This window comes from Salmo salar, chromosome 14 (assembly GCF_965601325.2).
Source record: "Salmo salar chromosome 14, fSalSal1, whole genome shotgun sequence".
Classification (NCBI taxonomy): Eukaryota; Metazoa; Chordata; class Actinopteri; order Salmoniformes; family Salmonidae; genus Salmo; species Salmo salar.
This window is the reverse complement of record NC_138304.1, coordinates 88,849,074-88,861,703: the sequence shown is the minus strand read 5'-3', so window position 1 is coordinate 88,861,703 and position 12,630 is coordinate 88,849,074. Positions and strand designations below refer to the sequence as shown.

Genomic DNA, 12,630 nt, shown 5'->3' with positions numbered 1-12,630 from the left:
CTTGCATTTCATGTCATGCATCGCCCTACTACTGGGCAAGAGGAGGGAGGCGAGGTCACCTGTTACTCTATACTGGGTCAAAGTCAAACCAACGTATACATGACCTTCCTGTAAGGAGTTAATGTCATGTCTCGTATACAAGAGCCCCACAGCCACCGCTCATTCAGCCTAGCTCTCCTGGGTTGTATTCATTAGGCACCAAATGGAAGAAAACGGACTGAAACAGGGAGGATTCTACCTGGAGTGTCTAATAAGAAATGCTAATTTTCCTTTTCTGTGGCAAAACGTTGTGTGTGCACTAATGAATACGAACCTGTCCTGGGTGTCACCAACTCTTTCTACCCAACGTCACCTGTTGTGAGATCAACCCAGGCCAACCCTCACTGACTTTCTGACTGACTCAGCACTTCCTACAATAAGAAGGAAGCAGCAACTAGCCAGAGAGCTTGTGTCGCTACACTGCCCTCCAGGCAGACATTTGTATCCAGCTGTCACTCAAGGCCCCTTGTCAGCAATGTCATTTACTCCTGGAGAGGAATGACTGCAGCGCGGGGTGGAAGGATACAGACAGAGGGATGACTGCAGCATCAGTGGAAGGATATGGGCTACGGAGAGGGGAAGTGATGGGGGGAATGTGATTAGGTATGGTACACCTACACACATTGACACAATCAGCGGCAAGCGTTATATCACACAAGGTCACAACCTTTTTCTTTTATATTCATTTTTGTACTTTTATTTCGACAGGGAAGTCATACTAAGACTAGGGTCTATTTTACAGATGAGCCCTGCATAAATACATCAACACATGCAATATACAAAATCAAAAAACATATGAAAAAAAAAAGACATTTATCAACATTGAGGTCTGACCAAGAGGGACCAGAACGTCTACACTGAAGAAAAATATAAACGCAAAATGTAGAAGTGTTGTTCCCATGTTTCATGAGCTGAAAGATATCCCCGTTAGTGAGCATTTCTCCTTTGCCAAGATAATCCATTCACCTGACAGGTGTGGCATATCAAGAAGCTCATTACACAGGTGCACCTTGTGCTGGGGACAATGAAAGGCCACTCTACAATGTGCAGAGAATTTAGCAGTACATCCAACCAGAATCACAACCGCAGGCCACATGTATGGCGTACTGTGCGTGAGCAGTTTGCTGATGTCAACGGTGTGAACAGAGTGCACCATGGTGGTGGTGGGGTTATGGTATGGACAGGCATAAGCTACGGACAACGAACACAATTGCATTTTATTGATGGCAATTTGAATGCACAGATTCCACGACGAGATCCTGAGGCCCAATATCGTGCCATTCATCACCTCCTGTTTCAGCATGATAATGCACATCCCAATGTCACCAGGATCTGTACACAATTCCTTCAAGCTGAAAATGTCCCAGTTCTTCCATGGGCTGTATACTCACCAGACATGACACCCATTGAGCATGTTTGGGATGCTCTGTGTTGACATGTACGACATCATGTTTTAGTTCCCCCCAATATCCAGAAACTTCACACAGCCATTGAAGGAGTGGGACAACATTCCACAGGCCACAATCAACAGCCTGATCAACTCTATGTGAAGGAGATGTGTCACGCTGCATGAGGCAAATGGTGGTCACACCCGATACTGACTGGTTTTATGATCCATGCTCCTACTTTTTTAAAGGTATCTGTGACCAACAGATGCATACCTGTATTCCCAGTCATGTGAAATCCATAGATTAGGTCCTTATTTATTTATTTTAATTGACTGACTTTCTTATATGAACTGTAACTCAGTAAAATCTTTGAAATTGTTGCATGTTGCCTTTTTTTTGTTCAGTACAATTTCAGAGCGCTCTGGAAGTTGTTCCACATAAAGTGTGGAGAGAAAAAAAACTAAAATCAGCTTTACCCTACTCTGTGGAGACCGAAGGGGCCTCCAGTGTTATCCAAGCCTGAGACCGGGTTTGGTCATTTGTACGTCTACATTTTATTAATGATGATAGATACATAGGACGTTTTTGCATAAGTGTTTTGTAGAGGCCCAAACCACTTTTTGATAAAAAACACAATGGTGAGTTCTAGAACCATCACCAGTAATAAACCTAAGGGCACAATGGAAAATAGCATCTAGTGGTTTAAGTGTACATGCTGCTGCATGCATATAGGTAATGTCCCCAGAATCTAAAATAGACATAAAAGTGGCCTGGACAATTACCTACCTATTAGCAAAAGTCAGACATGCTTTGTTTTTGTAAAATAAACCAACCTTGATGTTCAACTTCTTCACCAGCTCAGTGACATGTTTTTTAAATTACTGTTTGTCATCAAGCCAGATACCAAGATGTTTGTAGGATGGAACTCACTCAATCTGTGTACCGTTCAAACTAGTCATTACAAATTCATTTAAATCTGGGTTATGAGACCTAGAAAAAAGCATGCATTTAGCTTTGTTTGAATTTCGCAGTAACTTTAGATCCAGTAGTGACCTCTGCAGTGTTTGTAAATCAGACTTCAAATGTGAAAAGTCTTGGCCAACCAATGGAGCAATAGAATACAACATAGTATCATCTGCATACAAATGAATATTAGAATTGTTTTACAGCATTAACAATGCTATCTATATAGATTGTAAAAAGTAGTGGGACGAGTATCAAACCTTGGGGCACCCCTTTACGTAACTCAAGGAACTCAGACTTTATCCCATCTACCTTGATGACCTGAGTTCTGTCTTTGAGATAATTATGAAACCATCGGCAAGCATCTGTACGTTTTTCACTGTCTTTTTACTGTTGTTTTTATTTCTTTACTTACCTATTGTTCACCTAATACCTTTTTTTGCACTGTTGGTTAGAGCCTGTAAGTAAGCATTTCACTGTAAGGTCTACACCTGTTGTATTCAGTGTGACAAATAAACTTTGATTTGATTTGTTCCAATCATATCGAGGACAGCTTATGCCAACATTTTTAATTTTTTATATATATATAGCCCTTCGTACATCAGCTGATAAATCAAAGTGCTGTACAGAAACCCAGCCTAAAACCCCAAACAGCAAGCAAAGCATGTGAAAGAAGCACGGTGGCTAGGAAAAACTCCCTAGGAAAAACTCCCTGGAAAGGCCAAAAACCTAGGAAGAAACCTAGAGAGGAACCAGGCTATGAGGGGTGGCCAGTCCTCTTCTGGCTGTGCAGGGTGGATATTATAACAGAACATGGTCAAGATGTTAAAATGTTCATAAATGACCAGCATGGTCAAATAATAATAATCATAGTAGTTGTCGAGGGTGCAACAAGCACGTCCGGTGAACAGGTCAGGGTTCCATAGCCGCAGGCAGAACAGTTGAAACTGGAGCAGCAGCACGGCCAGGTGGACTGGGGACAGCAAGGAGTCATCATACCAGGTAGTCCTGAGGCATGGTCCTAGGGCTCAGGTCCTCCGAGAGAAAGACAGAAAGAGAGAAGAGAGAATTAGAGAGAGCATATTTAAATTCACACAGGACACCGGATAAGACAAGAGAAATACTCCAGATGTAACAGACTGACCCTAGCCCCCCCGACACATAAACTACTGCAGCATAAATACTGGAGGCTGAGACAGGAGGGATCAGAAGACACTGTGGCCCCATCCGATGATACCCCCGGACAGGGCCAAACAGGCAGGATATAACCCCACCCACTTTGCCAGAGCACAGCCCCCACACCACTAGAGGGATGTCTCCAACCACCAACTTACCGTCCTAAGACAAGGCCGAGTATAGCCCACAGCGATCTCCGCCATGGCACAACCCAAGGGGGGGCGCCAACCCAGACAGGAAGACCACGTCAGTGACTCAACCCACTCAAGTGACGCACCCCTCCCATGGACGGCATGGAAGAACACCAGTAAGCCAGTGACTCAGCCCCTGTAAAAGGGTTAGAGGCAGAGAATCCCAGTGGAAAGAGGGGAACCGGCAAGGCAGAGACAGCAAGGGCGGTTCGTTGCTCCAGCCTTTCCGTTCACCTTCACACTCCTGGGCCAGACTATACTTAATCATAGGACCTACTGAAGAGATAAGTCTTCAGTAAAGACTTAAAGGTTGAGACTGAGTCTGCGTCTCTCACATTGGTAGGCAGACCATTCCATAAAAATGGAGCTCTATAGGAGAAAGCCCTACCTCCAGCAGTTTGCTTAGAAATTCTAGGGACAATTAGGAGGCCTGCGTCTTGTGACCGTAGCGTACGTGTAGGTATGTACGGCAGGACCAAATCGGAAAGATAGGTAGGAGCAAGCCCATGTAATGCTTTGTAAGTTAGCAGTAAAACCTTGAAATCAGCCCTTGCCTTAACAGGAAGCCAGTGTAGGGAGGCTAGCACTGGAGTAATATGATCAAATTTTTTGGTTCTAGTCAGGATTCTAGCAGCCGTATTTAGCACTAACTGAAGTTTATTTAGTGCTTTATCCGGGTAGCCGGAAAGTAGAGCATTGCAGTAGTCCAGCCTAGAAGTAACAAAAGCATGGATTAATTTTTCTGCGTCATTTTTGGACAGAAAGTTTCTGATTTTTGAAATGTTACGTAGATGGAAAAAAGCTGTCCTTGAAACAGTCTTGATATGTTCTTCAAAAGAGAGATCAGGGTCCAGAGTAACGCCGAGGTCCTTCACAGTTTTATTTGAGACGACTGTACAACCATCCAGATTAATTGTCAGATTCAACAGAAGATCTCTTTGTTTCTTGGGACCTAGAACAAGCATCTCTGTTTTGTCCGAGTTTAAAAGTAGAAAGTTTGCAGCCATCCACTTCTTTATGTCTGAAACACAGGCTTCTAGCGAGGGCAATTTTGGGGCTTCACCATGTTTCATTGAAATGTACAGCTGTGTATCGTCCGCATAGCAGTGAAATTTAACATTATGTTTTCGAATGACATCCCCAAGAGGTAAAATATATAGTGAAAACAATAGTGGTCCTAAAACGGAACCTTGAGGAAAACCGAAATTTACAATTGATTTGTCAGAGGACAAACCATTCACAGAGACAAACTGATATCTTTCCGACAGATAGGATCTAAACCAGGCCAGAACTTGTCCATGTAGACCAATTTGGGTTTCCAATCTCTCCAAAAGAATATGGTGATCGATGGTATCAAAAGCGGCACTAAGATCTAGGAGCACGAGGACAGATGCAGAGCCTCGGTCTGACGTCATTAAAAGGTCATTTACCACCTTCACAAGTGCAGTCTCAGTGCTATGATGGGGTCTAAAACCAGACTGAAGCGTTTCGTATACATTGTTTGTCTTCAGGAAAGCAGTGAGTTGCTGTGCAACAGCTTTTTCAAATTTTTTTGAGAGGAATGGAAGATTCGATATAGGCCGATAGTTTTTTATAATTTCTGGATCAAGATTCGGCTTTTTCAAGAGAGGCTTTATTACTGCCACTTTTAGTGAGCTTGGTACACATCCGGTGGATAGAGAGCCGTTTATTATGTTCAACATAGGAGGGCCAAGCACAGGAAGCAGCTCTTTCAGTAGTTTAGTTGGAATAGGGTCCAGTATGCAGCTTGAGGGTTTGGAGGCCATGATTATTTTCATCATTGTGTCAAGAGATATAGTACTAAAACACTTTAGTATCTCCCTTGACCCTAGGTCCTGGCAGAGTTGTGTAGACTCAGGACAATGGAGCTTTGGAGGAATACCCAGATTTAAAGAGGAGTCTGTAATTTGCTTTCTAATGATCATGATCTTTTCCTCAAAGAAGTTCATGAATTTATTACTGCTGAAGTGAAAGCCATCCTCTCTTGGGGAATGCTGCTTTTTAGTTAGCTTTGCGACAGTATCAAAAAGAAATTTCGGATTGTTCTTATTTTCCTCAATTAAGTTGGAAAAATAGGATGATCGAGCAGCAGTGAGGGCTCTTCGATACTGCACGGTACTGTCTTTCCAAGCTAGTCGGAAGACTTCCAGTTTGGTGTGGCGCCATTTCCGTTCCAATTTTCTGGAAGCTTGCTTCAGAGCTCGTGTATTTTCTGTATACCAGGGAGCTAGTTTCTTATGACAGATGTTTTTAGTTTTTAGGGGTGCAACTGCATCTAGGGTATTGCGCAAGGTTAAATTGAGTTCCTCGGTTAGGTGGTTAACTGATTTTTGTCCTCTGACGTCCTTGGGTAGGCAGAGGCAGTCTGGAAGGGCATCAAGGAATCTTTGGGTTGTCTGAGAATTTATAGCACAACTTTTAATGCTCCTTGGTTGGGGTCTGAGCAGATTACTTGTTGCGATTGCAAACGTAATAAAATGGTGGTCCGATAGTCCAGGATTATGAGGAAAAACATTAAGATCCACAACATTTATTCCATGGGACAAAACTAGGTCCAGAGTATGACTGTGGCAGTGAGTAGGTCCAGAGACATGTTGGACAAAACCCACTGAGTCGATGATGGCTCCGAAAGCCTTTTGGAGTGGGTCTGTGGACTTTTCCATGTGAATGTTAAAGTCACCAAAAATTAGAATATTATCTGCTATGACTACAAGATCCGATAGGAATTCAGGGAACTCAGTGAGGAACACTGCATATGGCCCAGGAGGCCTGTAAACAGTAGCTATAAAAAGTGAGTGAGTAGGCTTCATAGATTTCATGACTAGAAGCTCAAAAGACGAAAACGTCATTGTTTTTTTTTTTGTAAATTGAAATTTGCTATCGTAAATATTAGCAACACCTCCGCCTTTGCCGGATGCACGGGGGGTATGGTCACTAGTGTAACCAGGGGGTGAGGCCTCATTTAACACAGTAAATTCATCAGGCTTAAGCCATGTTTCAGTCAGGCCAATCACATCAATTGTTCAAAAGAATAACATGATCTACAGTATCAAAAGCTTTTGACAAGTCTACAAACATGGCATCACAATTATTTATATAATCTAAGGCATTTGCAATATAATTTAAAAACAAGCATGGTGCTATGTTTAGGTCTTAATCTGCATTAGAGGTCGGCCGATTATGATTTTTCGACACCGATACCGATTAAGGACCAAAAAAAGCCAGTTCTTCAATATTCCCAGGTAAGAAGTTTTAGATTGTAGTAATTATAGGAATTATGACGTGTCAACTATTTCTCTCTATACCATTTGTATTTCATATACCTTTGACTATTGGATGTTCTAATAGGCACTTTAGTATTGCCAGCCTAATCTCAGGAGTTGAAAGGCTTGAAGTCATAAACAGTCAGTCAGACTGAGCGGTGGTAGGAATATCAAATCATAGACTTAATTATAATATAATAAACACAGAAATACGAGCCTTTGGTCATTAATATGGTCAAATCCGGAAAACTATGATTTCAAAAAACAAAACGTTTATTTTTTCAGTGAAATACGGAACCGTTCCGTATTTTATCGAACGGGTGGCAACCCTAAGTCTAAATATTGCTGTTACATTGCACAACCTTCAATGTTATGTCATAATTATGTAAAATTCTGACAAATTAGTTCGCAACGAGCCAGGCGGCCCAAACTGTTGCATATACCCTGACTCTGCGTGCAATGAACAGAAGAGAAGTGACACAATTTCCCTAGTTAATACTGCCTGCTAACATTAATTTATTTTAACTAAATATGCAGGTTTAAATATATATATACTTCTGTGTATTGATTTTAAGAAAGACATGGATGTTTATGGTTAGGTACATTCGTGCAACGATTGTGCTTTTTTCGCAAATGTCCTTTTGTTAAATCATCCCCTTTTTGGCAAAGTAGGCTGTGATTCGATGATAAATTAACAGGCACCACCTTGATTATATGCAACGCAGGACAAGCTAGTTAACCTAGTAATATCATCAACCATGTGTAGTTAACTAGTGATTATGTGAAGACTGATTGTTTTTTTATAAGATAAGTTTAATGCTAGCTAGCAACTTACCTTGGCTCCTTGCTGCACTCGCGTAACAGGTGGTCAGCCTGCCACGCAGTCTCCTCGTGGTATGCAATGTAATCGGCCATAATCGGAGTCCAAAAATGCCGATTACCGATTGTTATGAAAATTTGAAATCGGCCCTAATTAATAGGCCATGACGATTAATCGGTCGACCTCTAATCTGGATTGATTGACATTAAGAATACCATTTACAGATAGATAATAACGTAGCCGTTTGTTGACCAATGATTCTAGTATTTTAGCAAGGGAGCCTGGAAATTGATCGATTATTATCAAGATCACTACTATCCCCTCCCTTATGGAGTGGTAGCACACAAGCTGCTTTCCACACTTTTGGAATATTTCCTGATACTAAAGTTAAATAAAACATTCAGCCCCTAATGACTTCTTGGTGTCAATAGCTAACAAGGCAGCAAGAACTTAAGTTTGCCAAAAATTAAAAAAACCTTACTACCATTTCCCAAGTCACGTGAGGTTGACTTGTCATCGATTGAGGCAACTGGAGGCTGTATGTGGGAAGAACAGTCAACTCAAAATCAAATCAAACCAGCCAACCTGACTGGCCAAGACCAGTATGACCACCATTTCTTTCAAATAGGAAATCAGCTAAAACGCTGATTAAAATAATCACAAATCTGAACTTTTTCAGCAATGATGCAGGAGTCCGAAACGACCTGCTTAGGCAAGGATGTAGAGGAATTACCCCCACTTCAGTGAATTAACGATTTTACAGAATTTAGAATGATCACTAACAGTCTGTCATAGCGCTAAGGAAGTAGTTTGATTTGGCCTGTTTAACCGAGGCAATGCACCGATTTCTCAATTGCCTAAATAGCTGCCAATCAGCTAATGAGACAGTTTGTCTTGGCCCAGGCTTGATTTCTTATCAAGAGGTCTGAGTACAGGAGAGTACCACGGATTAGTTCGGTTTTTGACTCTGAGTCGCTTGAAAGGGGCATGTTTATCAGCCAGAGAGGTAAAAATGGATGAGAAAAATGAAACCTTCCAGAAGTTTACACAATGACTTGTTCACCATCATTCGTTGCCTTTGCGTATGAAGCTCCTGTTTTTAAACTGAGTATGAGAGAGGAAGGAAAAATGAGTGCAGAGGCATTTGTTCATTTCTCATCTGAGGGAGCACTTTCAGAGGTGATTGTGCACAAGGTCTAACTGGCTAATCCGTTTCCAACGCCTCTGTGCTTCCCAGCATGCTCGCTGTCGCTGCGCAGAAACCGCCACCGAGCCGGCCCCCACTCCAACCCCCTCAAACCCCCCACCGCCTGGCTCAGAGCTCAAAGATGTGCCTGAGGTGATATCACAGTCCCTGACCTCAGCCTCAGTGGAGGCCCAGCCGGCTACAACACAGTCCTGCTGGGCCAGCCACCTCACACACCAAACTCAGTAGGCCCCCCAACCAGCCACTGCTGGAGGAGCTGATGCACTGGTTGGGTTACAGGTGGCGGCTTCTGCAGTAAGGAAGTGGTATATTCTGTTTTTAGAGGGTTTCACTCTGTTGATTTGATTTGATTGTGATATATCACAATGTTTCTTAATCCTAAGAAAATCACTGAAAAGGCCTGAAAAGAAGCTGATATTAAAAAGAAAACCTGTAAAAGATCTGGCATGTATTTGAAATCTCCTCCAAAGCACATAGGCCTGCAACTATGAGCAGATTGGGGGAAAAGAGCCTACAGTATAGGGGGGGGGGGGGGGGCGGGGGTGCATCCTTTGTGAAGAACATTTGGGGGTCACCCTCACCTCCATCCTCCTGCCTCTTGAGGGAAACCACTACATTGCTACATTTTCCCCGTTGCAGCCCAGTCTAAGGTCAGTCAGACAAATAGAGCCAGAAGCCAGGGGTAGGAGTGCAGTGAGGGCTGCTCATCTCATCTCTGTCTTGAGAACAATACAGTAGGGTATGTACCACGTGACACGGAACACCCCCTCCCCCATCCTTCCTCGGGGGCCACAGATGCTTAAAAGCAGGGGGATGGAGAGGGGGGGAATCCGCATGAAAAATCAAACAGTCCATAATTACCTAGGGATGAGGCTTATTTATTAGATAGCACAAGAGGCCTCCAATTTTTTTAAATAAAATCTCTTTTGCCGTGGTGTGACGAGTGTGACGTTAAAAAGAGAAGACACCCCAAACCCAGAGCCATCGTACTAACCACCCCATCTCTCTAGACAACCTTTTCTGACAAGAGACAGCGAGAGAATCAGAAATGCTGTAAGATCTAAAATGAACCAGATTTCTGTCCGATTTAGATGGCATTTCTGCTCAGGAGGGAGACATGAATAGAGGGAGAACAACATTGCTCTTGTGGGAAAGGTATTCATAACCTCCCACTGGTGTTGATAGCATCATTAAGGTGAGCCTAGCAGATCTCGTAGACTGACAGATACCGTTTACATACAAAGGGCTGGGATGCAGACAGGCAGGACTGAACGTCAGCCACATCACAATAGACACTAAGGAGGAAGAGGATCAGCTCCAGCAGCATAGGGAGCCACTCTGTTGTGTGGGCTGGGGGACTTGCTGCTCAACAGCCCCACCTGCTGGACATGTGGAAGAACAAATCCCAAAGGACCACAAGAGTCCTCTACCTCTGCGCTACATCTGCTCTGTCTGAACAAAGTTGGATCTACTGCTAATACTACAGAGAGGACTATCTCTCCTCACATTCCCTGTTTCAGACCAGTTCAGACTTGAAGCTGATTATACATTTTATTCACATATTGAGCATTGTAGTTTACGGGAGGGGTATTCAAATCTTACCCTACAAGGTCCGGAGTACTGCTGGTTTTCTGTTCTACCTGATCATTAATTGCACCCACCTGCCCTGGTGCCTCAGGTCTAAATCAGTCCCTGATAAGAGGGGAACAATTAAAAAAGCAGTGGAACTGGCTTCGAGGTCCAGAGTTGAGTTTGAGGGCTCTAGAGGACCCATGGCCTGCATAGTAAAACACCCGTCCTTTGCAAAGACAGACATCCAAGAGTCTGCAGGCAGGCTGGAACCCCCTGCTGTGGCTACACTGCAGATAATGTTAACACTGTCTGCAAGCCCAATCTAACTGTGTTACATTCTCTACCATGTAATATCTCCTCCTCCTGTATTATGTGACTGGCATGGTCCACATCTCCTCATGTTCTGATGTAATAGCAGCCTCTATTCTTTAGCTCACAAGTCCTCCTGGCAACAATAGTCACAACACTGGATTGAGTTGAAGCACAGTGATGAGCTCCTCGTAGGGCAGGTCCTGGGGGATCTGGGACAGGATGTGGTACACCATGGCCATGTCACACTCGGTTTGCTTCACCTCTTTCTCCCTGTGCAGGACGATCTATAAACGAGACAGAATATTAGCAGGTTATTATATTAGCTTTGTCCCATTCAACCCTTCAGTAGTTACAGTTTGTCTAGCTACACTCTTTTTCTAACTGTTGAAGACCTTCTCAGCTCTGCGGATTTTGCTGCGAAGAGACAGAATGATTAGATAATTTGTTTTGGTACTGTCCATATGTGGTTTGTTTTTGGTCACAGGTCCAGGAATGGCTGAAGAATTGCAACATTTACCTGGAACATTTACCTGGATCTCTGCAAATAGCACTGCTGGATGATCTAAAAAGTCATAGTCAATTGATCAATAATCTAATAATACTTTTAGCAATAATTATATACATTTTTTTCTTTTTCTAAATACTGGTCCCCCGTGGGAATCGAACCCACAACCCTGGCATTGCAAACACCATGCTCTACCAACTGAGTCACACGGGTTCATAACTTTTGTGAAACATCAAATCATTTTATAACATTTTTGATATGCGTTTTTCTGGATTTTTTGTTGTTGTTATTCTGTCTCTCACTGTTCAAATAAACCTACTATTAAAATTATAGACTGATCATTTCTTTGTCAGTGGGCAAATGTACAAAATCAGCAGGGGATCAAATACTTTTTCCCTCACTGTATAAAAAAAATAGATGTGTACATATGTAGGCATGTATGTATGCATGTATGCATGTATGTATGTATGTATGTATTTTCACAATTCCTGACATTTAATCCAAGTAAAAATTCCCTGTCTTTGGTCAGTTAGGATCACCACTTTATTTTAAGAATGTGAAATGTCAGAATAATAGTACAGAGAATTATTTATTTCAGCTTTTATTTCTTTCATCACATTCCCAGTAGGTCAGAAGTTTACATAAACTCAATTAGTATTTGGTAGCATTGCATTTAAACTGTTTAACTTTTCTATAGGGTTGAGGTTAAGGCTTTGTGATGGCCACTTCAATACCTTGACTTTGTTGTCCTTATGCCATTTTGCCACAACTTTGGAAGTATGTTTGGGGTCATTGTTCATTTGGAAGACCCATTTGCGACCAAACTTTAACTTCTTGACTGATGTCATGAGATGTTGCTTCAATATATCCACATCATTTTCCTCCTCATGATGCCATCTATTTTGTGAAGTGCACCAGTCCCTCCTGCAGAAAAGCACCCCCACAACATGATGATGCAAGCCTCCCACTTTTTTCTCCAACATAACAGTGGTCATTATGGCCAAACAGTTCTATTTTTGTTTCATCAGACCAGAGGACATTTCTCCAAAAAGTACAAACTTTGTCCCCATGTGCAGTTGCAAACCGTAGTCTGGCGTTTTTATGGCGGTTTTGGAACAGTGGCTTCTTCCTTGCTGAGCGGCCTTTGAGGTTATGTCGATATAGGACTCGTTT

General features: G+C 42.5%; 1 protein-coding gene across 1 annotated transcript in view; it reads right to left on the bottom strand.

The window, feature by feature from the left end:
- Positions 1–2,956: 2,956 nt before the first annotated feature.
- LOC106570409 (TBC1 domain family member 20) overlaps positions 2,957–12,630 on the bottom strand; it is a 42,381-nt gene continuing 32,707 nt past the window's right edge. The window contains exon 6 of the mRNA XM_082961251.1: positions 2,957–11,236. Coding sequence (XP_082817377.1) covers positions 11,099–11,236 — 138 coding nt within the window. The 3' untranslated portion in view covers positions 2,957–11,098. The remainder of the gene's footprint in view (positions 11,237–12,630) is intronic.